This window comes from Diplotaxodon limnothrissa, linkage group LG20 (genome assembly GCF_057381915.1).
Source record: "Diplotaxodon limnothrissa isolate DT_005_m linkage group LG20, D_limnothrissa_male_GT1.1, whole genome shotgun sequence".
Lineage (NCBI taxonomy): Eukaryota > Metazoa > Chordata > Actinopteri > Cichliformes > Cichlidae > Diplotaxodon > Diplotaxodon limnothrissa.
Genome location: NC_140615.1, coordinates 14,750,101 through 14,777,317, shown reverse-complemented (window position 1 = coordinate 14,777,317; position 27,217 = coordinate 14,750,101). Strand labels below are relative to the sequence as shown.

Here is a 27,217-nt window from a genome sequence, read left to right as displayed (position 1 = left end):
GGTCAGTTCTTTTTCACCATATGATGTCCACAGTGTCTCTCTGATCAGGTGCTTCACCTCCTTCAACTTCTGCTCACATTCTTTCTCCGTTTTTTCGACGTCTGCTCTCTGTTGGCCCATCAGCTCCGGTGTGCCCTCTGCTTCACACTGCGTGATGTAGGCGGCTTCAAGCTCCTCGTTCGCGTCAATCACTTTGGAGCCCTCTACTGTGAGTCTCTTGAAGGAATCCTGCAGCTCCTCTACAGACATATCCATGTGGGTCCTTATTATATGGTTGGTGAGTCTGGAAAACAGTCTCTTTGCAGTGGTTCGCTCTATTTTCAGCTCTTCGAGTGACTTGGACTCAGCCATTCTGCTTTCTTGGTTATTGGTTGGACAGGCAAACGGCAAGTCGCGATTTCCTCCAGGCCCCCAGGTGGAGTCTTCTCCGTCTTTGTGGTGAGCTTTTGTGGAGTCTTCACTGGTCAAGGCCGGTTTCTCTACTGGCCAGGCCGGTTTTTTACTGTCAAGTGTTCCTCTGACTGTGAGGTGTCCACACTTGAAAAAGACCAGACTTTGAATTTCACTCAACTTTATTTAGACCAACTAGTTTGATAGCTGGTAGGTAGCAGCAGGTAAAAAACCTTTCAACACAAAAATAAAGAACATTCCATTAACCATTCACAAAAGACAGACGAAATAACAAAATACACTTCAGTAAAGCCATTTACCATGTGGTCAACTGTGTTAATTTAACTGTGGTTCTTAAATAAATATACACAATGTGTCTTCTTTGCATTTAACACTTTTTTATAAACAATTGTATTTTAAAGTATACATTTTAGCGTTCACAAACATTTTAATAGACTTTAACTAAGGATTTTCTTTACAAAGAATTATTTTCTTTAAATCAAAACCGAACATTTATTCACTAGTTTTACGATCCACCCAAGGATTTGGGGTAACTATTTTTAATATTAATTAACATAAATATGTGGGAACACTAACTGCACAAACAATTTATTCAAGCTTAAACATTCATTTTTGTCAATATAATTAAACTTAAATGCAGCAACTATTTCCCTAAGCGTAAAACATTTGCACAACTGAGCTTCCATAGTCCCAGATACATCTGCAAAAGCAAAATGTGAACTCAAGAGCTTACCGATAGCCTGTCTTGTTCAAAGTCTTCCTCACAGTGGAAAAGTGCTTTGTTTGCCGTCCTCTCAGTATGTTGCACCCGGGTCAAATGACTGCTGCATGCATTTAAAGGTTTACTCGGCACGCCCACCCTTGATTGCTCTAATGTGGCTCACCTGGCAGGGCGGCGCACACCAGGCCGTGCTTAGTTGTCGATTGCGCCCAAGGTCTAATCAGCGGCCATGGGTAAGCAGCAGCACCGAACAGGTAGAGGGCAGGAGGAGGAAAAGAGGAATAACAGCCACACCTACTAGGTCAGCGCGACAGTTGTTTTTGTCATCAGACAATGTGAAGCCTTTTGAAGCTTCATCATCAGTGACAAGTAAACCCCAACGCTGTGCTAATATGGGACTTTTGAGTATTTAAAATTGCTGTTCCAATTATTGAAAGGGGTAAAAAAATCTAATAAACATAAGTTACTATGAAAAACTCACAACCCCAAAGTTTTTCTTTGGACATTGGCTGTTTTCAATCAATCAATCATTTTTATCTGACCATTTTCATTTTTAAGACACTTAACACTGACCTACCTATGAATTATTCATAAAAAAAGTCACTATTAGTCAAAGGAAGAAACAGTGTTCTGTCTACACATAACAGACAACTTAGCAAAAAATGTTACACACACATTTTTTGCAAAGCACAAAGACTGTGAAATATACCAAAGATAACAGTCGGACAGACATTAAATTGTATTTCTTGTACTGACAAATTCCCAAAGAGCTATTAGCCAAAAACGTGGCATATCTCGACATGTGTCCTTAAAGAATTAGAAGAAAGGTGTCAAGTGGAAGACAAAAGAATAAGTGGCAGAACTAAAAAGCTGTCTGCAACGGATGAACAGCATCTGAAAGTCATGTCCTTAAGACCTGACACAAAACCATTAACTGGACTATCAACATGGGACCATCAGCTGAAGGGCAAGCATCAAACCCTTCACCTGATCTGTTTACAGTTTTCCGAAGCCTCGTTAGACATAGTGTCAATGGAAGAATGGCTGTTCTTAAGGAAGGAAAACAGAGAGAAAAGGCTGAGGTATGGAAAGGTATCAAATTACACAAGAACTGGGCTGAAAATCAGTGGTGACAGGTCTTATGTAGTAGTTGGGTCAAATCATTGTGAATGTGTATGGAAGACATCGGGACAGAGGTACAACAGTGAGGGTCTACAGCCATCTGTAAAACATGGTGGAGGCCATCTGGAAAGTGTCTGATTGGCAATGGCTTCATTTTTTAGGATTGAAATCATTCCCCCCACACACTGCCATGCCGTACAAGCATCCTTGGATAGAAAAAAAACACTATGAGTCATGGATTGGCCTCCCCAGAGCCCGGAATTCACCATTAGTGAAGAAGTGTGGGATCATCTTGTCAGAGAACAATAAAAACAGGAAGTCAACATCCAAAGAAGTGCTTTGGATGTCCTTCAAGAAGCCTGGAGATCTATCCTGAAGACTAGAAAGCTTGCCAATCAGAGTTCAGTGTTGAAAAATAAAGGTGCTCATACCAAATGTTGACTTTTCAATTTCCTTAAAATTGTAAAAGTCTGTTTTTGCCTTATATACTGCCTTAAATCACTGCACCTTTTCCTATTTTGAAGCGAAATGCAAAGAAATAAAGGAATGGCTTAGTGACTTTGCACATTACTGCATAAAACCAGTCATTTTTCTCCCAAATCCTTTGATTATCCTAAAAAAAAAAAAAAAAAACAGGGTCAGGGTTACAGTGGCTTTTCATCATTAGTAATATCTTAGGCCTCACAGATTACTGCAGCAGTTTCCAAGCATCAGTTGGTGCTTGTAACAGATACTCCAGATACAGCGCTTTTTTTTTTTGATAGTTCTAATTCTGTTTTTCTTGGACTTGGACATTACTTTCAAGCCAAACACTCAGGAAATAAGTGAGATATAAGTTTAGCAAACCCTACTGTATGTATACTAGAGGAAATAATATTACTGGGGAGGCATACAAACCCACACAGATTGCTTTTTTTCTTATGTCCTGTACTCAACACAAAGTCTGCACCCTCAAGGTGTGTAAATTCTAACATTTGTCAATTTCCGTTCCAGTCTTTCATTTCAATATCTAGTGCGATTTGATATACACTCTGCCTGGGATGGAAGGAGGAGGCAGTTAGTGGTGTGAAAAGAAGGAACCGTTAACAGCAAGAAAACATGGAAGAAAAAAAAATACAGGGGGAGAGACGAATACAAAGAAAACAAGGCTGATAGGAAATGTGGTGAGAAAAGGCACAAGCGGAGAAAGAGATTTCGAGAGAGGTAGGAAAAGATGAAAGGGGCGCGCTCGAAAATGAGAAAGAAAAGGAACGAACGTGAAAACAGAGCGAGTGAGTCAGACAGACACAGGACAGGAGTGAGAGAGGAGATAGCTGTGGCGTCTCCCGCTGGCTTAGCAGTGGGTCACAGAGACAGACTCCGTTTTCCAATCCCATCGTCTCTGCAGGCCGCCACCCAGCCCCGCTCTGCAACCCTGTAAACATGCATCCCATTCCATCTCGCAAACACACACACACACACACGTGCGCTCACAGCTTCCTGGCCACATACAGGCTGAGTTCATGCCAAACAAGCACTGGAGTTGCAGCCACACACAGAGCTGTTGCCACACATAAACACAACAGGCAAGAAGCATCATGCAGGGACACGCTCTCAAAAATCACACAAGCACACACATCGAAGCACTCACCAAGACCAGATGAATGTTTATTTTTTTATTTCTCTTTCTCCTCCTTATTCTTTCTCTCTCCGTCTCACTAACATTACCTCAGTAAAAACACACCCGACACTACAGATGAGAAATTAATTGCGTGACAGGCGCAGTGCACGCATCTGAGGAACGCTACCCCCACATCCCATCTCGCCAAATTGCATTTTTGTCCATCTCATCAGTGCTTCCAGTGGGTAGGCAGTTTCACCAACAAGCCAAGCAGGAGATTTGGCAATTACTGAGAGGCTCACTGATAATAAATTATCATTTAAGAAATAAATTACGGCGGGTACGCCGCTTTCAATCGCTTTATGGAAATAAACAGCGTAGCGCACTCTCTGTGATAACATAAGAGATAGTCAAGGCATATTCGAGCCAAAGCTACAGCACATCGGCGTGACACTGATCTTTAAAGAAATGTATTCTGCTTTGTGTCTTTACAGTATGTGCGCTCTCCATAGAGCTTACTTACGCTTTAAAGCCCATATTTAAAAGGACGGAGTGCACCTTTTGTCTCAACCCGGCTCAGTTTTTTCTCCACCGATTATTTTAATATAATAAATATATTCTCTCCGAAACAGCCGCGTTAATTCCTTTTCAGCTACTCTCGGGCTAAACATTTCAGGTGAGCTGGGTGAGATAATGCAGTGAGGCATACGCACAACTCAGAAAGTCCCAATTAATTTCCCATACTTATATCCAATCACAGTTAATGAAAAAAAATAAATAAATAACTGAAAACCAATGTAATCCAAACCTCTAGGCCTGTGCATTTCCATACTGGCCTTTCAGCTCCAAAGAATTAATTACACAAATTGAAAGAACTGCTATTTAACAGACCTCGAGGCTGTGGGCGAGGACGGTAGTCAGTGAAGCTGCTCTTACTTACTGAAGGACGGTTTCTGGCCTTGGTGTGTGTGGACATTTGCTTTCACCTGTCAATTATGAATTTGTGAAGGGTTTTTTTTAATTATTTTTACACACTTGAAAGTTTTTTCTTTTTTCTGTAAGAAGAAAAACAGCTTGTGAGAGTGTGTTTATGTGTGTCCCTCAAAGCTGGTTTAGCCATTATAAACAGAAGAGTTCAGTATGTTTGAAACTTTTGTGGTTAATATGAAAGTAAAAAACCTTGGTAAAAAATGAAATGAATGGTTTAAATTAAAAAACAAAAATATAGTTCTTTGGTTTATTTTTGTGTTCTACAGAGTTCTTCCTTTACAGAAAGTAACTGTCACTCATAACACCCTCCGTCAACGCCAGTTGTCAAATCAGAGCAAAGCAATTGAGCTAGCCATGGCAGGCCTGTCAAGCTTTGAAATTCCTGCACACAAGCCTCTGGGAGATATGCTGAGCTTTAACAAGCCTAGAGAGTGCCGTCCTTTGTTGACTTTCATAAACCAAAAGTATAAACACAGAAGTGTAAGATATGGGTAAAGCAAAGGCCCTTTTTAATCTGGTCTAATGTAAAGCACAACCTTTAGCATACACAACCTAGTTAGCTATTTAGCTTTAGCTCGTTAGCTTACTACTTACAAAGATACCTAAAAGTTTCTGTCAGGGTTTAGTACAAATTTTAGTTTTTCTCCTTGGCTCAGAGTGATTGTTGACATGAACTTGGCTAAACACATGGATTAATCATTGCTCTAAAAGCCTGTTCTCTTAACATGCTAACATGCGATAACGTGCCAATTGAAATGCTGTCATTTTAATGAAGTTAATTATTTTGAGGCTCTTGCACTCTGTCACCTTGTAAGGAGATTTGCATGGATTTAGATCTAAATGGTGATATTTATCAAAGCTAATCAATTATCATATTTAAGTAAGTTGTGTGATAGCTTAGAACAGTGACGCCCAAAGTGTGGTGGGCCACAAAGGTACATAAGGTGGACAGAAATAACAGGATTTGAGTTTGAAATTTCTGTTATACAGAAATAAGTAGGCCTATGTATAGTTACATAGTGATATAAATGTATCTATTTATATAAAAAAAAAAAAACTAAAAGTGGTAACAGGAAGTAGCTGGTTTATGATATTACTATTTTTAAATGTATTGTTCTTGCACTGAAGTTTGTTTCCCAGTGGCAGGTCCCATATGGAAAAGAAATAGTAAAAACTTACATGATTTACTCATGAAAGTGGCCACTTTCATTTATATATAAATCATATAAGGCTTACATGATTTACTCATGAAAGTGGCCACTTTCTCATTACTTTCATTTTTTTTTTTTAGTAAGTTATCCAAAACATACAAGTTTCATTATATAATTTTTCAAGGGATCTTATATGTGTTTCCACTCTTGTATGCTTTTCATACAAGTTTCATACAAGACAGATAAAAACTTTATACGATTTATATATATCTTTTCCATATGGGGTGGGTCACACATTGGCCTTAACACTTTGTATATGACTGGGTAGCTTTAGCAATTTATAACTGACAGCCCGTGTTGTTTATGATTTTTTAATACAAATTTCAAGGAAGCATATCACTTTGTCTTTTATTTTGATTGGAGTAAATATTTAAGATTGGCTGGGATTTCATGATTTTTAAGTGGGCCGCTTGACCTCGGGAATGGCTGGTTTAGAACAACAACCATCTAACAATTTTCAGTATCTTACTTACAAACCAGAGTAACATACAAAGTAACGTACAGTAACATGTCATATAAGGCAACACTGTTTCTTTCATCAGATTCTACATGGAACAACAAATACTATCTTTGCAATGTAGCTTTTCCTTTCATCTTTTAGTACAATATATATGACTCCATAATCAACTGAAAAATGAAAACTGATTTTAAAAAAAGCCTAATAACCATGGGTTCGTGTTTATTTAATCAGTAGTCATTACTTAGAAATGAGAAGGAATATTGTCTATGAAGGTGTGAAAGAAAAATAAAACCTAATAATGACTGATCTCTGATATCTGAGTGGTAAATTAAGAATGTCTTACAAGTGTAGGAGCAGTTATAAAAAAGGCATGGCCTAACAAAAATGTAATTAAATTCTTTTTTTAATCAGACATGACCTGACCGATCGATACAAGCTCGGGGAAACCTTTTAGTCCCTATCAGCCAATACTAGATAAAAACTGTTGATTCCACAATGGGGGTGGGGGGGGTGGGGGGGGGGGGGGGAACTAAATAAATGTTCTCTTTCTACTTCCCACTGCACTGCATGAAAGTCTTTCATATAAAGAGTCAAGTGAAAGAAAAACACCTCTTTATACACCTCCAACCAAAGAAAGTAGTAAATGCGGCAACTTTTAATTCTGTGTAGGTGTCAAAAGCCTTATTCCCATTCTACTTAAAGGTAAGTAAAAGGTGTCCAAAGGTAACATTAATGTGTACTTGAATCTCTTTTATCTTCACAGCTGCATTATGTGTATGTGTATGTGTCCCTGACAAGTTAAAAAGTATATACGAAGCCTGCTAGTACTGTGCCAATGCTAGACAGTGTTAGACAAAAACCTCAGATCAAGCAGACCGAGGAAATAAGCTGAATGGTACAGCCAGCTGGAGAAGTGTTCCTTTCTGACCTTGAGAATAAGTGGCGATGTGGGTTTGAGCTCCAGTATCCCAGAGGGACTCAACGGTTCAAACACCGGGTCGGGGTAGTAGCTGAATGTCTCGTTGACCACCACCAGAGCGTTCACGTTGTCCATGTAGAACCCAATCTCATCGGGACCGGTGCCAGTCTCGGAAAAACCAAGCTCCGAGTCCGCCACTGACGGAGCGAGGCACACCATGACTGAATTGTTATACACTGTGCAGTTCTGAAAGTGAGACATGAAAGAGAAATGTTTTTAGTCCTGCTGTGCAGCTACCATACACAGTCGAATCTAGATTGGGACAAATCCCAAACACTTAAATTGCTAAACACTTAAACACTAATGTTGTTCTAGTTTTATTTACAAGGTGGTTACATGCTGAGTAAAAAAAGGCAGAATTGCCTCTTTTAGAAATAACCCGCAGGCTATAATTTTCTTTTTAAATGGATCTGTTGGGCATAATAACCCATCCTTTTTAAAGTCAATGCCCTGTGAAACTACAATGCTGTTAGGCCTATTGGAAATGTAAATTGGTTGCAAATTTATGATCAACTGTTAATAACGGGCAATGTGCTCCGTGCCTTTGCTTGTACCTGAGAGTGTATTTACACCATTGCTTTGGAGAATACATGAATACATGATGTCATGGCCGTGTTTGCATTAATTTATAAGACTGCTTGGCTACTACGGTCTTAGATGCAACACATTTTATTATTAAATGTAACAGCAAAGTTTAAATGATGCCTTTTTTCCTTGTAATGGATTGCCTATCATACGTATGTCTGCAGTCTTGCAAATAGCAACCCAATCCTGGACTGGAAGTAAGAAAAATGTAACTGTGATTTGTTGTTCAAAAGTCCTTTAAGTGCAAAGTAGCGCTTCGATAAAGAGCTGTTTGAGATGCATCCTGTAGGCTGTTTCTCCTCCATAAATGGCAGCTTTATCCGCAGATTGAAGTGCATTAGTGTTGTTTGTGGTTTAGTCCTTAACCCTGACAACTACAAAGACTCAGCTCACATTGACAATCACCAAAGTCCTTTGCCAACATTGTTAATAGAAGGGACAAAATTCCTCAGCTCTTCAAATAAAGCATGCGTAGCCTCTGATGCTGTCTCTTTTTTTTCTGTAAAACTCTGAACAGTGAGGTGACATTTGAAAAGCGTTATGGCCCGGGGTAGCGTTAGATGTCTGAAGCTGGAGTTGCTGAACGAGGAGTCGTGAGCAACACTCAGAGACAAACTGTCTGCCACCTTCAGCGGCACATAGAAGAAGCTTTCTGGAAATGTGCTGTTGTACACAGAGAGGTCTGTTTCAGAATATTTGTCAGTTAATGTATGTATCTAGGTGTATATCTGAATAATGTATACTGTAAACACTCTGCAGCTGCTGTGTCAGTCACATCAGTACTCACATGAAAGGACTCTGCCTGTCCATACTTGGCCCTGATCTTTGGCTCTCGGATGGTTGCGAGGTTGGTCCCGCTCACTGTCAGCAGAGTTCCACCACTGTAAAAAAGAAGCGAGCAGATATATATTATCTGCCTCAATCACATGAAGATTACTGCAGTGAGCAGTCATGTTCATATGATTCATTGAAATGAAGTGATATATGCTGGATAGATGGATGATAGTCACCCAGAGGTTTAGACAACAGATAGAATGCTAAATGGACAGGTTCTTACATGCCGTTTTTCTATTCTATCCGAGCACTCAAAGCACTTTATACAACTTGCCTCATTCAAAAACGCACTTTTTTTTAAATGCAAGTGCTTACTATCACATTCACAGAGCAACCAGGGTTAGTATCTTGCCTAAGGATATTTGGCATGTAGACTGGAGCAGCTAGAAATCAAACCGCCAACCTTCTTCTCAGCAGATGACCTGCTCTACCTCTTGAGCTACAGACTCTCCTGGTTGAATAGTGAGAAACTTAAAGTGACTTCTGCTCTCTTAAAGCACAACCACAATCCATAACCTTAACTGTTTTCTACTACAAATATGTTGTTTTGAATAGCTGCTCATTTGTTTATATTTTGCTATATAAAGAAAAATCTTGTCATTTTTTAAAGTGGTCTTGATAGTATACCTGATCAGTAGGGATGGGTACCGGTGTCCGGTGCCATGATGGCACCGGTTCTGACATAAACGGTAGTAACCAGACCGAAAAGCAGCGCACATTTCGGTGCTTTATTTCGGTGCTTTTTTTTCCTGAGCTGTGATACACTTCTAGCCAATCATTTTACGTTTCCCAGGATAGTAGGCGGGGCCAGGTACGTACGTTCAGTTAGAGCAGAGCTACAGATTAAAAATGTCCAAGGCGAAGCGGTCAAAAGTCTGGCTGTACTTCACAGCAAAATATGCAAACTCAGCAGCAACAAGTGCTTTAAGCTGATACTGTGATACTGTCAAAGGAGGTAACACCTCGAATCCGATGAAACACCTGGCGACGCATAGCGTTTTTTTTAAAAGCCGAGAAATGCGCCGTATTTGATAGCTTGCTGCGAGACCTCACACTGTGCACGTTGGGTGGGTTGCCAGTTATCGGACCCGGAGCAACATCCCCCAAAAACCCGAAGAATAGAGTCCTGGCCCCTAGCCCTGCCAGTGTAGCAGAAATGATGAGGATGATGATGGCAGCAGAAGCCGTTCTTCTCTGCGTGAGTCGCTTAATGTTGTTCGAGTGTAATTTACGTTGAGTAGGCTAACCATGTTATTACATTAATGCATGTAAGGTGAACTAGCAAACATCATCATAGCTACATGCGGCTGTCTTCTTGTTTGATGGCAGATACTCCCTTCACCCTGGACAAAAAGGCTAAAATGACCAAAGAAAAAGAGGGAAACAGTTAAACATGAGAGGTTTTTGGACAAAGTTTGTGTTTTTTTTCCATTGTTTAAGCACTGCTTCCAGCCAAGAGTGATACCATATATGCCCCATAGCTGCAGAAAAGGCTAACATTGTTATCTTTTTACAAAAAAACAGCTGAACATGAGAGGTTTTTGGACAAAGTTTGTGTTCTCCATTCTTTAAGCACCGGTTCGAGCACCGTTTAAGCACCGGCACCGTTTCAAAAGTACCGATTTGGCACCGGTATCGGATAAAACCTAAACGATACCCATCCCTACTGATCAGTTTACCCATTTAACTCTGTTGTATGAATAATTCAAGAATAAAAAAGGCACCTAACTCAAGGGATTAACTAACTTTGTGTCTAAACATAAAAATGAGCAATTTAATTTTTAAATTATATCTTTAGCTGATGCTCTATCTACTGTTTGCTGTTGTAGCTCAGGAACAACAGCAAGGGTCCACAGCTGTGTTTAAAACACAGTGGATGCTCTGTCAGGTTTGGGGCTGCCTTTCAGCCAATGGTGTTGGACATCTTGTCAAAATTAATTAAGTTATAAAAGCAGAAAACATCAGATTTTGATCCACCAAACAATAAAATTGGAAAAGTGTCTGACTGGCAACAGCTTTGGTTTCAGCACCACAATGATCCCAAACATATGCACCTAAACAGAAAAACACTATCACTCATGAATTGACCTCCACCTAATGTTGAACCCTGGACTTTATTTTTATTAAAGAAGTGTAGGATCATCTTTACAGAAGATGGAACAAAAGGCAGCTGACATCCAAAGAAATGTCCTTTGAGAAGCGTGACGAACCACTTAAAGAAAAGATAAGGAAGCTTGCCTAAGAGAGTTCACACTGTGTTGAAGAATTGGGCCCAAACCATTACTTGGTCAATGTTTGTGACTTTACTAGTTTAATGACGGTACACATTACAGTGAACACTTTACAGAGACACGGTGCAGCAAGACTGTATTTTGCTAATTGGAAGTTTAAATTATTCAACAAATGTTTTTCATGATGTTCAAAGAAAGTGTAACCCAGGCAACACACTGCTTAATCCAAAAATATATTTATTTTCGCTTATTACTATGATGTTAGTCTAATTCCTTCAAGGCAGATTTGATTAACATGAAAAATTATTTAAAGAGCAGAATTAATACCGACATTTGCAGGAACATTTTTTTCCTCCCTTCTTAAAACGGTGCAGTTCGGCACCACTTTCCAGCTTTTTTGTTAAACACTTCGAAAGCTTTCATGAAATGTTGGAACAGTTTGACTACTTTCTATTAATTAAAGGAAGTTTGCTCCAAGCTTAGGGTAGAGTACCATGGGCACCAGGGAGGATTTTAAAAATCATCTTTATAGGGGAATTTACAACACAAAATTAAAAAAGGAGAAACAGAATGTAAGATCCACTATAGCAGGGGTGGGGAACTAAAGGCCTCGAGGGCCGGTGTCCTGCAGGTTTTAGATGTGTCCTTGATCCAACACAGCTCATTTAAATGGCTAAATGACCTCCTCAACATGTCTTGAGGTTCTCCAGAGGCCTGGCAATGCCAAAACTAATCATTTGATTCAGGTGTGTTGACCCAGGGTGATATCTAAATCCTGCAGGACACCGGCCCTTGAGGCCTGGAGTTCCCCACCCCTGTACTATAAATACAAATCTATCTACAGTCACGGTGTTTGCCTTGAGCAGGTGTACTGGACCGAATACAGTAAATCGCCATGGCAGAATTTAGCTGAACTGCCAGGCGTAATTTTTGATACTGTCGGTGCAGGTCAGACCATCTTTGTTTGTTTATTTAAGTTATTTTAAAAATTCTTTATTTTTCGCCATGTCTGACGATGCTTGTCTATCTGGTGGCCAATATTCAACTGCATCTCTTTTTGCTGTTATCCAAAGTGATTGGTGGTCTTCTCGTGATGACCCTCAATGCGAGAGAGTCATGAAGTTCATGGAAAATATAAAACCTTTATCACAGAGGGCTCTTGCCACCTGTAAAGGGAATGGAGTTAGCCTTACATTTTCACAGCTACGCTTAAATTGGATTTAGAAGGTTTTTTCAAACCTTTCTTACCTTCTCAACGCTCACCTTGTTTTGCAGTTGCAGTTTGTGCACCTGTGTGCTGTCTTCCTCTAGAAGATCAGCGCTTTCACCGCTGCTGGGCTATCTGTGCCACTGAGAGATATTGTTTCTAAGACCCACTATCATGTGTCTTTCTACAAGATTCTCACAGTCTAGAGGGGTTTGTATTGTAGTTCCTATCACTGCTGTCTGAAATAAAAGGCTGGAATAAAACCACGTATTTTGAAGAAATCACAAACATCGTATACCTCCCTAACCACACTTGGATGCTAAGGTATTTTTGCAAACCCAAAAACACAGATATCCACAGGATATTTCTATACCATGGTGAATTCTCTAGTTCAACTAGCCAGTGATAAAAGTAAAAACTTCTCAGGGTCTTTTTGTGTGGCTGGCTTGATGCAGAATCTAATACACCTAATTCTCTCACTCAGAGATTCCCAAGCCTGACTGCTGCCTCTGCTATCTACACCTAAAAGACAAGTGTTTTTCAGATTTACTCTCTGTTGCTTGGGAATATTTGGTGGTATCAACTCTGTCGGGGGAAACTGCTGAGGAAGGGATTTGCTTCATTGCCCCTACACTCTTTTCCCCCTGTTCTTCGATCTTGGAAAGATTTAACCCAAAGAACAACTTGAAACAAAGATATTTTGGTGTGTCTTGATCAGTCACCTTTGCAGACTTATAAGCCCTGGGGTTTTAACAGCAGATGGCCAATAAAACTGTAAGGCTTTCCCTGTTCCTTCTCCCGTTACCCTTGCTATCTTACTGCAAATCTTCCATGATCCAAGGTAACGGTTGGTTTTCACAAATCCAAAGATTTTGTGAGTACTCAAGCTGATGAATTTCTCACAATAAATATCCTTTTGACTTTTTATTATTTGTCAAGAAGAGAAGGAATATATTCACTAATTTTAGCTTTTGACGGCAACTTTAAACTCTATGTGCATGCTAAGCTGACAATCTTTCCCGTCTCTGAACCAGACAACATGCAACATGTGCCATGTCCTGTGTACCCATTAAGGCAGGATCTTGTCTATCTAGATTCTTAGCCATCTAAATCATGGTAGTTTTGAGAGCCTGAAGAGAATGTAACAGGACTTCTTTAGTTTTTTGTTTGCTTTAAGACATTTCCCACTAGATGGAACGTGACTCCTAGAACTTTCTTCTATGCCTACTACAAGGTAATAGGTTTTTATTACCCTGAAGTCTCCACCAGTTGTTTTAGAACTGAAGAAGTCTCTTGAATGAGAGGTGAAGCTCTGAAGGCAGGCTCTTCCTATGTTAGTATGAACAGCAGTTCAGTGAGGGGAAGTTAAGGGCTTCCTGCAGGATTAGACAATTGATCATGGCAGCACATCCACAGGATATAATAAATACCATATAGGCAGACACAAATTCTGTCATAGTATTACAGAATTCACTGAGGCATTGGACAAACCTTAGTCCCTCGCCTCAAGTACTCCTTTGTGACGCTCCACCGTGCGCCAGAGCACATTTCATCTGGTGGGTTACCACATATTAACATTGATTTCTGCAATACCAAGGTGTCTTTTTCATAGTCAGCATTAATCTGACACTTATCCAGAATGACTTGGCGTACAAGCACCAACAGCAGAATGAACAACACGGTGAAAAGAAGCAGAGACAGAACCTGTTAATATCTTAGGAAGAGAGTCTGGCTGGCTAACAAGAGACATTCATCTCTCACTCTAATCCAGCGAGACTTACAATAGCGGCAAACGCTAATGATAGGGTGAGACAGGGAGTAAATGATAAAGGTAGACGTACCATCTCTTGCATTGTAGGTATATAAAAGGCTTCGAGCCTGGCTATTCTTCTCAGCTTCTCAGAGTCTTTTTTTCTTTTTTGGCAGGTTGCCCATTACTCGCTTAGGATACCTGATCTCATCCATTCTTTGGATAACACTATCATGTTTAATACGCGATTATAGGTGTTATAGGAAGCATAAAGCCTCTGACTTGTATCTTGACAGCTGACAAAGGTACCAATATTTTTCTGATTGCTCACACTTTTACAAAGTATACACATTAACTCTTTTTTTTGTAATACAGTATTCGTGTCATTTCTTCTACAGCGCTGTACTCTTCAAGAGCCAAATTCGGTTTAAGTAACTGGAAGCGAGACACTTCAATTCACTATGGATGGGTGCCATGAAACTCTGAAACTCTGCCAGTGTAGTAAAAATTAATTTTGTACAAATCAAGTTTGTTCTGTTGAGCAGACTCTAATTAATGTTAAGAAATTTAAGTAGGAAACTTCCATCTAACCTATTTTAATGATTTTTTTAATCTCCTTCATTCCACTTTGAATAGAAATTAGTTTCTGTGTCACGGCCACGGACTGATCTCTCAGCATATTGGTTTGGACAACTGCTTTACATTTAAATGATTAATGTTGTTGTGTCATATATTAATATATTTTCTATATTATATATTTATTTATGTTTAGCTTAAGACCTCATGAATGCAAGATAGTCCAAAGCATCATAATAATCTGAGGCTCTGAAACACTGTTGCATAAGCAGTGCCCCAGTACCTTCAGTATACATTATATATAACATGGACCACGCTTAGCTAACAGAAGGAACAAGTGACCTGGCATATTATTACTGTGGTATTTACAAGGCAGATGAAGACACCTAAGAAAGGAGCCCAGAGGATATTCAAAGAAGCAGATTTTTTTAATTAGCTGTTAAAGTTTGTGCTACAAATGCAGCACAGGAGCAGACAGACTGCACTTCTTATAACACCGGCTGTCCTCCCCTCTCCTCTGCTGCCGTCCTCTTCAGCTTGATGTGTATTTGCTCTGAATCCTTCTGTCCCTGTTGCTCCTATCTTTGTCTAAGTGAGTCTCTTTAGCTCAGGTACATGCTTCAGGGAACAGACAACAAGACAATCAGAATAAACTCCCACAGGTAGCTTGGGAAATCCAGCTACTGCGGTTAGTCTTTCTCTCTCTTTCTTCATCCTTCTCTTGTTTTCTCTGGACTCCTTTCCTTTTTGACTACTTCTCATTTTCTCTAGCATTTTCTGTCACTGTCGGGCAGTAAGAGGAGGATCGGAACAGTTTTTCAAGATTTTGTTTGTGGAGCAGTAAATGATTAAAAACTTGTTTGCAAGTTGAAACTGAACACTGAAGCACACGTGTAAGGCTCAGTCAAGCTACTCTGTAACGGTAAGTTAACAGAGAGTCAAATAGAGAAATCTGCTGAATTTTATTGTGTTGAACAATCCATTTTTGCTAACCCTCGTATGTTGGGTAAATGTACCTGGAAAAAGTTGCGTTCGTTTACAGCAGACTGCAGTCGATGGTATACATACGCCTCTGTGCACCGTGCATGCACCTCTCAGTAAACTACAGCTTAGTGGTAATTTAGATTCACTAAATCAACCTGCTTCTTCCCTGAAAACTGTGGAAATCTGTTAGTTACCAGACTAATCACAAGATTTTCAGTGCAGTACTGTATACCTCTTTGCTGCTCTTTGCCAGTTTCTCCTAGTGATTGCTAGCAACCTGCAGCAAACACTGGCCAACCAGCTAAGAAATACACATTTCTCTAGCAACCAGTCGTTTGCAGGAAGTCGCCCAACAGTCTCTGTGTGGCTGGAAAAAACTGCAACTGGTAGCAAATGTTACTGACCGATTAAAACACCATACAAACCCAAGAAGAAAAAGTAAAAGCAATTAAAGATCTACTGCTCCTAACTAGTATGTTAGTGTGCACAATCAGTCCTACAAGAGTTTGTAGAAAATAGCAAAATAGCCTCAGGTAGCTTTCAGGATTCTGATTTTCGAGTCCTTCCAACAAGACAGTTGAGCGCTTGCACTTTTGAGAATTCCCAACAAGTGCTCTTCTTGACTTTATACACACAAGTGACATTTAACAAATGCTCACCTCGCAGCCCGGCTGCTGTGCTGGTGGCTTGGCATGGACAAACTTTGCCGTGCTACTTCCTGGTCTGACCTTTTTGCTCGTAATTAAGTTGTTGACTAAGCACACACACGTTTAGCCTTGGCAGCTACCACTTTTCACAGTTACCATGAAGCAGCTATATTGGAGTAGAAGTACTAATCAGTTTTGCTCAAAGGCACACTGGCAGTACTCAATGAAGGAGTGGCAAGCCTCCGAGCCATCTGCTGTATTTACTCTCTGTTTGAGAAAGAAATCTGAATATTTTGTTCCAAAATTGCTTCTCTAACCTCTACCACTACCCAAATAAATCTCCCCCAGTATCCCAGATGAGTACTCCTCATTGATTTATTTTTGAAGTGCTCTGTCTTTGTCCTAAATGGAATATCATCAGCCAAGCACAATGGTAATGCACTCTCTCTCTCTGCACCCCTGCTCTCTTTCTCTTTTCACTCTCTTTTATCCACTCTCGCTATCATCTTCCAAGCACAATGATAATGCTCCCCAGGCATGCATGTAGCCGCACAAAGGCAGACAATAAGGCAGATACGAACAGATATACTATCACATCTTACTGGTTCTTTTTACTTTCTACCTAAAGCGACACGTGATGCCGATCGCTGGCTGAAATTCATCATTCAAATTAAAGCTCCTACTGGTTGGAAGCGCCACACGCACTTTTGTCTATCGCAGTTTGCTTGCTGTTTCCGAGGAGCATGAGTTGTTTTCTGGTTTTCTGAACCAGATGGAGGAGGGATCTGGGGCCAAACATCAGGGACTCTGGGAATCAGCGGGGCGTCTGTGTGTATGTGTGCGCGCACGCCTCTTGTTTGCGTGGGATCATCACTCCTGAGTGAGCTTGCTGAAGTAGAACCCCCGTTTTGAGCTTTTACACACACATTCACAGAGGCACCCTCGCAGTGGGTGGGAAGGGCAGTGATTGGGCCTCAGCTGCTTCCTTGGCTGGCCCTACTGGGCAAAAGGGAACTGGGCAGGATTCATCAACACTTTTCTCTAACAAGCTCTGCATCTATCTCCTACAATCTGCTGATGAGTAACAACAGGGAAGGGAGGAGCACAGAAGGAGCAAGAGGCAAGAACAGGTAAAAAAAAACAAGGGGTAAAAAAAGAAAAAAGGCATCACTGCTGCCTATTTAAATATCAAAATGAATTTCAATCAAAGAGAATGAGAAAATGTTGCTCTGGACATAAAGGAACAGGGCTTTGACAGGATATGTGAAAGGAAATAAAGTACTACCTTATAAAGTTTAACCACAGCCAAACAACAGGTTATTTTTAACTGACTGGTTTTAACCACACAGCTCTCAGAGTTAAACCGCACAAAAACCCAGTAGGAGCCATTCATCAGTGTGTATTTCGGCTGGCGATAAAAATCGGCACAATATGCTTCCCACATAGGATTAAAAACCTGCGATTAGTCCAAGTAACACCAAACTCAAACAACCTCCCACAGAGGAATAAATCTTAGCTGTAGGGCTGCCACGATTAGTCGACTAGTCACGATTACGTCGACTATCAAAATCGTCGACGACCGATTTAATAGTCGACGCGTCGTTTGAAGCTTTGTAAGATCCAAACAAAAGACACTATCAGAAGTGTGAGATGCTCGAGAATATACTCCGGTGTCCTGTTATATTTTAGATAGCAAGGAGTTTATTAAACTTCACCGAAACAATCTACAAATTTCATTAAAATTTAATAAACTATCATCTTGTCTTTATTTTTAGTTAGCACATACCTTAAAATCTTAAAGCTGTAAGCTAATGATAGTTATATAAGAGCAGATGCCTGCTGGTGCAATAAGCTGTACGCTGTACGTCCAATGGATGCATGATCTGATTAGTCGACTAATCGCAAAAATAATCGGTGACTAGTCGACTATCAAAATAATCATTTGTGGCAGCCCTACTTAGCTGTAATGGAGCTCCAGAAAAACCACAAGGGTGAGAGTGAGTTGTTTCTAGTAGCCTAAGTATCCATCATAAAGCCCAATAAGTGCATGTGTCTGCCCCGTTTGACAGTAAATCTACTTTAATGTGAAATGGTTTGCTTGTGTGCGTCTTCCCCAGTGATGCTGCTGTCATGTTCAGTGCCGAGTAGTGGAGCAGAGTGTTTATTTATTTAGCCGCTGTGTGAAAGGCTGTGGAAATCTGCGCATCGTTTGCATTACTTCTCACTCATCGTTAGCAGATCAGTATTAGATGCCACTTCAATCAACCAATCAAAATCAAGCCATTAATGACCCGCTTTACACGATGAGCTTAAACTCTTCTGTTTTTAGATAAACCGTGCTGCCGCCGCCTCTGCTGCTGCTCATTTCCTCTGCTGAAAACGCCTCACTCGAGCCAGATGAAAAACCTCCGGAGGCACTGTCAATTTACCTCCATCTAAACTAGCTGTCAGAGCTCTCATCCTGCATTTAACTCTGCTCCGACTGCTTCGAGAACACTTCCTCGAATTTGCCAGCGCGATGCTTCTGGAGCACAGGAGTAGTGCAAAAAGCTAGACTGTAATTTCTTTCAGCTGCTAGCTGCTGAGATTATCCAGCCAACATTTATTCGGGATCTGAACTAGACAAAATTCCAGCATGAAAAAATATTTAGGTTCAGTTTTGTGAGCTGTGACCGGCTCCCGGTGCAGACGGCTCCCTGTTATAGTGTTTCATCACTTGGCTCATGCGAGCCCAGCCCAATTTTTACTCTTTAAGTGTACGCGTGTGTGTATGTGTGTGTGTGTGGGGGGGGGGGGGGATATGTGTGTATTCACATCATTTATGTTAATGAGAGTGTGGGGAGTGAGTTGGAGGGTGGGGTGGGCTGCTTTTAACTATGTAAAGCACTTTGTGCTACTTTTTTTTTTTTGTATGAAAAGTGCTTTATAAATAAAGATTGATTGATTGATTGATTGATTGATTGATTATTATTAATGTCCCCACAGGACCTCTTCAGAACCACTTGGATATATTCTAGGAGCAACATCTTTGTTTCTATCCCTTGAAAAAAAAAAATGCTGCTTACTCAAATTGTAAACTTACAAACACAACACATTAGCTTACCTGGCAATGCTCCAGTCAGGTTCAATCTTCAGAACAGTGGGGTCTTCTGTGTAGTTAAACTTGACTTCTGGGTTTCTGAGCTCTGCGTCATCGATGTCCACCAAGACTGGGGCACTGCCCGAGGCCAGTCCAGCTGGTGTAACGCATACTATCTCACGGGCATTCCTCCTGGACAGACAGAAGGAGGAAAAGCTGACGGAAATCGATTCCAGCCCAAGGACAAGTCTCAGCAAAGTAGAGAGCAAATTATATAACTAATGTTAACATGCTCAAATCAAGGGCTGTATTTTCACATTTCCATTTGCCAGGCTCTGAAAAGATAAAACCTATTTCACCAGAAAAGGTAGCAACCCTTCTTCTGACAGAATAAAGTTTCCGATTGCAGGAATTTTCTAATTAATAAAGAATTATTGGACAAGAACACATATAGAGGGAATAAAAGAGAAGTAAAATTAGGTTTGAGAAGGAAAGTATTCACATCTAACAGAGGAAAAATCTTAGCAGCACCCTAGCAAGCAGCTAGAAGTGCCTAATCACTCAGAATTATAGAATAAAGAATTGTAATAATGAAGAGGCAATGATTTCTTTCTTGTGCCAGGACATTTATTTCATACCGAGGTTCGAGCAGAAGAGATGACATATTAAATGACTTTTTCTTGTAATTACCAATGTCTGTCCTGTGAAGCCAATTAATCTCATGCTCTTTAACTCATCTTGTAAACTGCCTGATTAGATCATTCTGCTTATAACTAGAGCACTTCAAGCCAAGTCCTGCTGTTTGATCAGCTTGAGGGCCTCCTGGAACATACGAATCAGAGTTCACAACTTGAGCTTGTATGTGTGAGGCCAAGACAGAGCAAATGTATAGTTGGAACTATCTGTCGCCACTTACACAACTGGGATTAAAGACCGTTATGTCAGTCTATCAAGTGGCAACCTACAGGGCTAAAAAAAAAAAGCTAACACTTAAGTGTCAAAAACGACAGCTCCTTTGAGAATGGCCACTTGAGAAAAGCTCAAAAAGCAGGTCAATCCACATAGAGTCACATTACAAAAATGCCTAACTTAACAGCAGAAATTAAATAACTACAGTCTGGATAGAATAAAAATCTTTGTCTCTTTAGCTGATTTGCTAAAGACTGCATGGTTGGTGGGGGTGGTATTAAAGTTATACTTTAATACAAATAACAGACTGAGTGGGCAGGCTGAGTTATAAGTGGTTGCTGAAAGAGTCAGGCTATAGCTGCTAACTGTCTGCTAGGCCTCACCTCACTTAATCTGAGGTGTTTGTATTGTTGGAGCAGTTATTTAACTAATAACATGGCATAGGATGTGGTCTATTATTTTAACAGCCCAGTCGAAAACTTTGTAGTATGTCTAATTGTAGTGTTTTATTCATATGTTCTGTATGTAGCTTGCTAACATTAGCTAACTTAGCACTCCACCCTCTTATTTATGATACATTTACACTAAAGGATAAGCAGTGGCTGTAAACAAAATTATTCCAAACTTGTGCAATGAACTTGTGTTCTTGTTAACTTAGAACAGCTGCTCCAAAGACTGGGACCAGATCTATGAGCACTCGCAGTCAGGTGCTGTTAAAGGTGTTGCACACTCAGCTGATCAGCTGGTTGCCGCAGCTACTTGCAGTCAATCGCCAAATGAAAAAAAAATCAGAATAAAAAAAAGAAATCAATGCAATTACCAGGCAACAAAGGATTTTTCTTAGTCCAGTGTCTTAAAAGGACCTGCCTTCCCGGTACATTTATCGGTAGTGCCACACCAAAACTCCAGGGTCAATTATCCAAGTCAATAAGCAGCAGTAGCACAAAACTTCTTAGTTTCCCCAATTTACTTTGTCATGCCAGCAAACATGTACCTTCATGAAAGCATAACAAGAAGGCCAAAATGTTGGTATGGTTGTTGGCATGACAAAATAAATAGCTGAAAGTGAGATTTGATATTCATAGTCAGAAGAAGGATGCTGTCCTATTTTTACTTTAATATGACCGAGCCGTTAAATATTCTCATTTGTCATTTAAACCCCCCCAAAAAACTACAACTGACGTTTCAAACTGTCTACATGACTACAAAATTCGGTGATGTTATGTATGTCCATCTTTTATATACAGACTGTCTGAAGACAGCATTTAGGTAACTGCAACAACTCTGAGTCCTTACCCTTGGTATTTACACTGCTTTATTTTAGTCCTGTTGGAAATACGATCAGATCTTGTGGCTCGCGGAAGTGCAGTTGACTTCAAGCGACAAGGGAAACGATAGCACAGATAATGCCTCCATTCGGGGGGGGATTTTTTCCTTCCTTCTGTGTGGACTGCACTTGTACTTGGGTGCAATCTGATCAACCACCTCCCTCATCCAGATGATACACCCAGATTTAGATTATTATTACTAGATTATTAGTAGATTATGATTATTATTATGTTTAAGACTAACTAAAGCACCTACTTTTTTTACATTTAAAAAATTATCTCAACAATCAATAGTACCAATGACAAACACTACAATCCAAAATATTATTTTAAAGCCAAAATAACATTTTGGATTGCAGCCTCGTGCAGTCCTCAGTAGATACATTATCTAATATGTATTTAGCACAGTTAAGCGGTGGCTGCTTTTGTACAGTACAGTACATGTGTATAAGAAAGTATGTGAGCGCACTTCAGTTTGGTGTTGCAGAATCTATTGTGCCTCTTTATATCTCAGCAGCCACACAGGGAGAGAGAGTATGAGGAAAGAAAAAAAAAGGATAGAGAATCTACGATATCCAGTCTCCTGAGTCCCCCAGCCTGTAACCATAGCAACCCCATTCAGAAAGAACCCATGCCCCAGCAATCTTCACAAGATGCCACAAACACGGTCCCACAGTTAGGGTGTGACAGATAAAGACAGAGTTGAGGTGAGCAAACAGTCGCGGTGAAGTGGAGTCTGCGGGATTACCGTGAGGACGGAAACGACTGGTGTGACATCAAAGCTAGCGTACGCTCGCTTCAATAGAGATTAGCTATTTGAGGCTAATCCATACATTTGACATGCAAGCAACTGTGGTGATAGTTTGGATGTTTTTTTTTTTCTCTCCATGCAGTAGATTAAGGAAAGCCTGCGTGAGAGCAGACAAAGAGGTGCTGAGTGTCTGCGAGCAACAAGCATGCACACACGCTTAATACAACAGACACACACACACACAGAAATAAACCCAGTCTGACATACTGGTTACATGTTTGCACGTGCATGTAATATCTTTATGATAATGCTATTTTTTTCTTTTGCAATACACCACAAAACCAATCTTCAGACAGAGAATCCTTATTTATGCACATATTTCCTTTAAGCTTGATCTGTTTGTTTTTCCCATCATCCTCAGCATTTTCAGCTCTGAGTGTAAATTTATTTTTACCACGTTAAGCATCACTCAGTTTTCCTTAGGGGGTTAGTTTAATACATTTTAAATTTATAGCAACAATAAAAAAAGGAGTCTTACTTTTTGAACTGGCATGGCAGCGGTCCTATGCTGACAGACACGTAGCTGCCCGCATTGAGGTAGCTCCCCTCGATGGTGACACGAGTTCCCCCTGAAATGGGCCCCTGGGACGGCTGGATACGTGTGAAAAAGGGAGTCTGCAAAGAAGAGAGGGAAAAAAATCTATATAAATATTCTAGTTTTTATCAACTTAGTTATGATTTAGTCCACTATGTAATTGTGTTTCAGCAGTGGGAGCGTCTCTTAACTTGTCACGGCCCTCGTGGAGCGGCTAAGATAACACAAGAGTTATTGAAGTCTCCTCGCCGGGATCCTTACCACAAAGGTGAACGGCCGCGGCGACAGGGCTCTGTAGTCGTTGACGCAGTCTCTCACACACACCTCCACCTGAGCCTCTTGGACCCTGTAGCCGGTTGCGTCGTTCAGCAGACACACTATTCTGTTCACAGAGAGAGAAGTTGAAGCAGATGCTTCTTTATTCCTCATTTTGTCACATATTTACAGTATGTAGTGCAGTGCAGTGCAAAAACAAGTGAATGGTCAGTCACGTGGTCACAGTAGGCTTTATGCAGACACCAAAATGCTTCAGACAATAGATCTCAATCTACAGTTCAGGAGTGGTGAAAGACAGTAAAAAAAAAAAAAAAAGGGAAAAATGTATCTGACTAGGGAGTGGTGCAGAGATGTCAGGAATAATATGTAGAATAACTGATGTGTGTGTAATATTTGAATAGAGATGCCCTCTATCTCAACATGCATCATTTCCCAACTAACTGCACTTCAGAGAGACTGTTTGATCTGCGTGAACTCAATTCCTCAGCCGTGTAGGACCCTGCAGAGGAGTAAATGTCAGTATAGAGGGATGAGAAAAATAAAGGAAAAAGCATATGTAGAGAGTAATGGAGAGGAACGACAGATGGAATTTACAAACGCACAAAAAAAGAAAGCCTGATGTCACTATCTTTTCAGCTGCTGAACGCGGATGCACCTATACACAAACGTGTTCTGGTTGACATTTTTTCCTGTCCTTTGATTGGGCAGGATCAGAGAGGCACAAGCTGCAGCTTCCTCTTTGTGCGTGTCCTTGGAATTATGTTTGATTCTGTGAGAGAGGCATTTAGGTCATCCGCATGCTGCAAATGTATTGATCTGTCTTTGTAGGCTTTGTGAGCTTAGATGCACTATATTGCCAAAAGTATTCACTGGTCTGCTTTCGCACACATATGAACTTGAGCTACATTCCATTCTTAATCCACAGGGTTTAATATGATGTTGTCCCACTATTTGCAGCTATAGCAGCTTTGTGTTGTCTGGGAAGGCTTGCAGTCTCCGCTCTAATTTATCCCAAAAATGTTACATTGAGTTGAGGTCAGGAGTCTGTGCAGGCCAGTCACGTTCTTCCACACTAAACTCGCTCATCCATGTTTTTATGGCCTTTGCTTTTTGCGCTGGCAGCAGTCACGTCGGAACAAGAAAGGGCCATCCCCAAACTGTTCTCACAAAGTTGGGAGCATCAAATTGTCCAAAATGTCTTGGTATGCTGAAGCATGAAGCGTTCCTTTCACTGGAACTAAGGAGAAGAGCCTAACTCCTGAAAAACAAACCCACATCATAATCTAACCCCCCTTCCATCAAACTCTACACTTGCTACAATGCAGTCAGACAAGTACTGTTCTCCTGGCATCCACCAAACCCAGAATCATCCATCAGATTGCCAGACAGAGAAGCGTGATTCATCATGTCGCCAGTGCTCTAGAGTTCAGTGGTGCCGTGCTTTACACCACTGCATCTGATGCTTTGCTTGCTGCACAGCCCCGGAAACCCACTCCATGAAGCTCTGTGTGCGCTGTTCCTGAGCTGATCTGAAGGCCACATGAAGTTTGGAGGTCTATAGTGATTGACTCTGCAGAAAGTTTGCGACTTCCATTCCTCAGCATCTGCTGCCTCTGTTCTGTGATTTTACCTGACCTAGCACGTGGCTAAGTTGCTGTCATTCTCAGTCACATCCACCACCACTAACAGCTGGAATATGTTAGTAATGAAGAAATTTGACGATTGGACTTGTTGCACAGGTGCCGTCCCCTCATGGTACTACGCTGGAGCTCACTGAGCTCCTGAGAGCGACCCATTCTTTCACACATGTTTGTAGAAGCAGTCTGCATGCCTGGTGCTTGATTTTACACTATGGTCATGAATACTTTTGGCAATATATTGTACATGTATGCCTTTTTACACCTATTTTTGTCTGATTGCGCATGCATGGTTACCGTGTGTGTGCATTCTGCCTCTCAACTTACCTTTCGGCACTCACGTACTCGTCTTCAACGGGAACACAGGGCACCTTCCCCAATTTGACGCCCGTCTGGATGTCTCTGAATTGCAGACCCAGGTTTTCCCCCCAGATGGTCACCCTGGTTCCGCCTTGTCGAGGCCCCGTCTCAGGGAATAACTGCACAGACAAGACCATGGGGGACAGATATCAGAAAGGATGAAGTGATTCTTTTTTTGTTTCTCTCTATTCTACATTTGTCCCTAAAATGGTCCTCTAAGACAACATCAGGGCATAAGTGGATATGAAAAACTCCCCCACAAATATGTGCACACTTTAAACTGAGTCATCCACATCTGTGGATTTAGTTTTGATGAAGAAGAATCACCCTTTTGGCTTTGAAAAGCACAGAAAATTTGTTAAATAGAGGGCATAAAACCCATAAACACCGGTATACAGAAGCAAACCAGCATCATCTCTGCTTAATTGAAACTTATTATGGCTGCTTGGCTGCGTCCACGGGGCTGCGGCAGTGTAACGCTCAGTCGCATAGACGAACCGTAATGTGATTTATCTAGCCAGATTATGGCGCGTAACGGGGACAGGTGTGGTGTGACAAAACAAATATGGTGACTGATGGACGGCAGTTGTCACCGACACACACACTCACACACATCAGTAGCAGACACGCACACGCAAACCTAATCCCTAACAAGCATCACGAGGTAATTATGTGTAATCTGTCCATTGCCCAGTTCTCCTGCAGTGCTTGGCTGAGCACATAGCGCGGTGTGGAAAAGCAAACTCAGGGTACGTCATGGCTGCACGGCATTATTATACTACATACAGTAGCCGACAGCAGACCTTGACAAATGGAGATTTTAGCAGCGTGGGGGATGAACAATTTGTCTTCCCAGACATTTAAGATTTAATTCTAAATGTTTACATGGAGCAAATCAACTGAGATCTAAATCCTTTCTCGCACCGTTCTTCAGAAAGAAAGAAAAAAATCAGCAAATGAAAATCAAAGGCAGAACAGCTGGAGTTTAAATGCCTTGCTCAAAGGTAGCATTCTAATTATTGATGCAGGGAATTCTTTCACATTCTGTACAGTTAATGTTACTAAATTGTTCAGGGCTTGCATTAAACAACACCCAGAGAGTGAGTTGCCTTAGCAGTGGTCTGCAGTCCTGGAACGCTTCTTGTTTAATATGGACTGAGGTAATGTGGTCATCAAACTGGCCTGTGGTCATCTTCCACTCAAAAGTGAAATTTCTGTGGTATAGCAATGCATTAGTGTAAACATGAGGGCTCCACAACATTTACACGATTTGAAAAAATACATGTTGTCATCCAGACATCTCGTTCAGGAAACGCCTGGGTTATTTCATGAAGACGCTGCCAAACCTGTGTGCCTGTGACCTGTCACCGCATAAAATCCATTCCATATTATGAAATAAAAAAAAATAAAACATGGGGCGCACTGAACTGTTGAGCAGCTGAGCTGATGTCCTACACAAAGAAAGAATATAAAAATACATTCCATGTCTAAAACTACCACGGTTGGTGTCCACAGTTCCCAAAAACGTACATATAGCTGTTAAATGAGATGATGCAGCTTTTTAAGGCAAGGCAAGGCAAGGCAAGGCAAGTTTATTTGTATAGCACAATTCAACAACAAGGTGATTCAAAGTGCTTTACAGAGACATTAGAAACAAGAACAAATAAAAAGCATGATAAACTAGCAAATAAACTAACTAACTAATTAACAAACAAACAAACAAACAAACAAACAACAGTATATAAAATCAAAACAGATAAAATCAGAACAGTAGATAAAATCAGTAGTTAAATGTAAGTTTTGAAATTTAAGCTTAAAGTGTGGATTTGGTGCTTTATTCAAATGCAGCTGAGAACAGGTGAGTCTTCAACCTGGATTTAAATAAACTGAGTGTTTCAGCTGATCTGAGGCTTTCTGGGAGTTTGTTCCAGATATAAGGAGCATAAAAGCTGAATGCAGCTTCTCCGTGTCTGG

General features: G+C 40.7%; 1 protein-coding gene across 1 annotated transcript in view; it reads right to left on the bottom strand.

Moving 5' to 3' along the window:
* The window catches only part of LOC146610707 (plexin-A1-like), a 280,809-nt gene that overhangs the window by 55,617 nt on the left and 197,975 nt on the right, over positions 1 to 27,217 (bottom strand). The window contains exons 12-17 of the mRNA XM_085344897.1: positions 25,211 to 25,362; positions 23,232 to 23,352; positions 22,914 to 23,050; positions 19,412 to 19,579; positions 8,867 to 8,960; positions 7,444 to 7,680 (exon numbers count right to left, since the gene is read on the bottom strand). Coding sequence (XP_085201023.1) covers positions 7,444 to 7,680; positions 8,867 to 8,960; positions 19,412 to 19,579; positions 22,914 to 23,050; positions 23,232 to 23,352; positions 25,211 to 25,362 — 909 coding nt within the window. The remainder of the gene's footprint in view (positions 1 to 7,443; positions 7,681 to 8,866; positions 8,961 to 19,411; positions 19,580 to 22,913; positions 23,051 to 23,231; positions 23,353 to 25,210; positions 25,363 to 27,217) is intronic.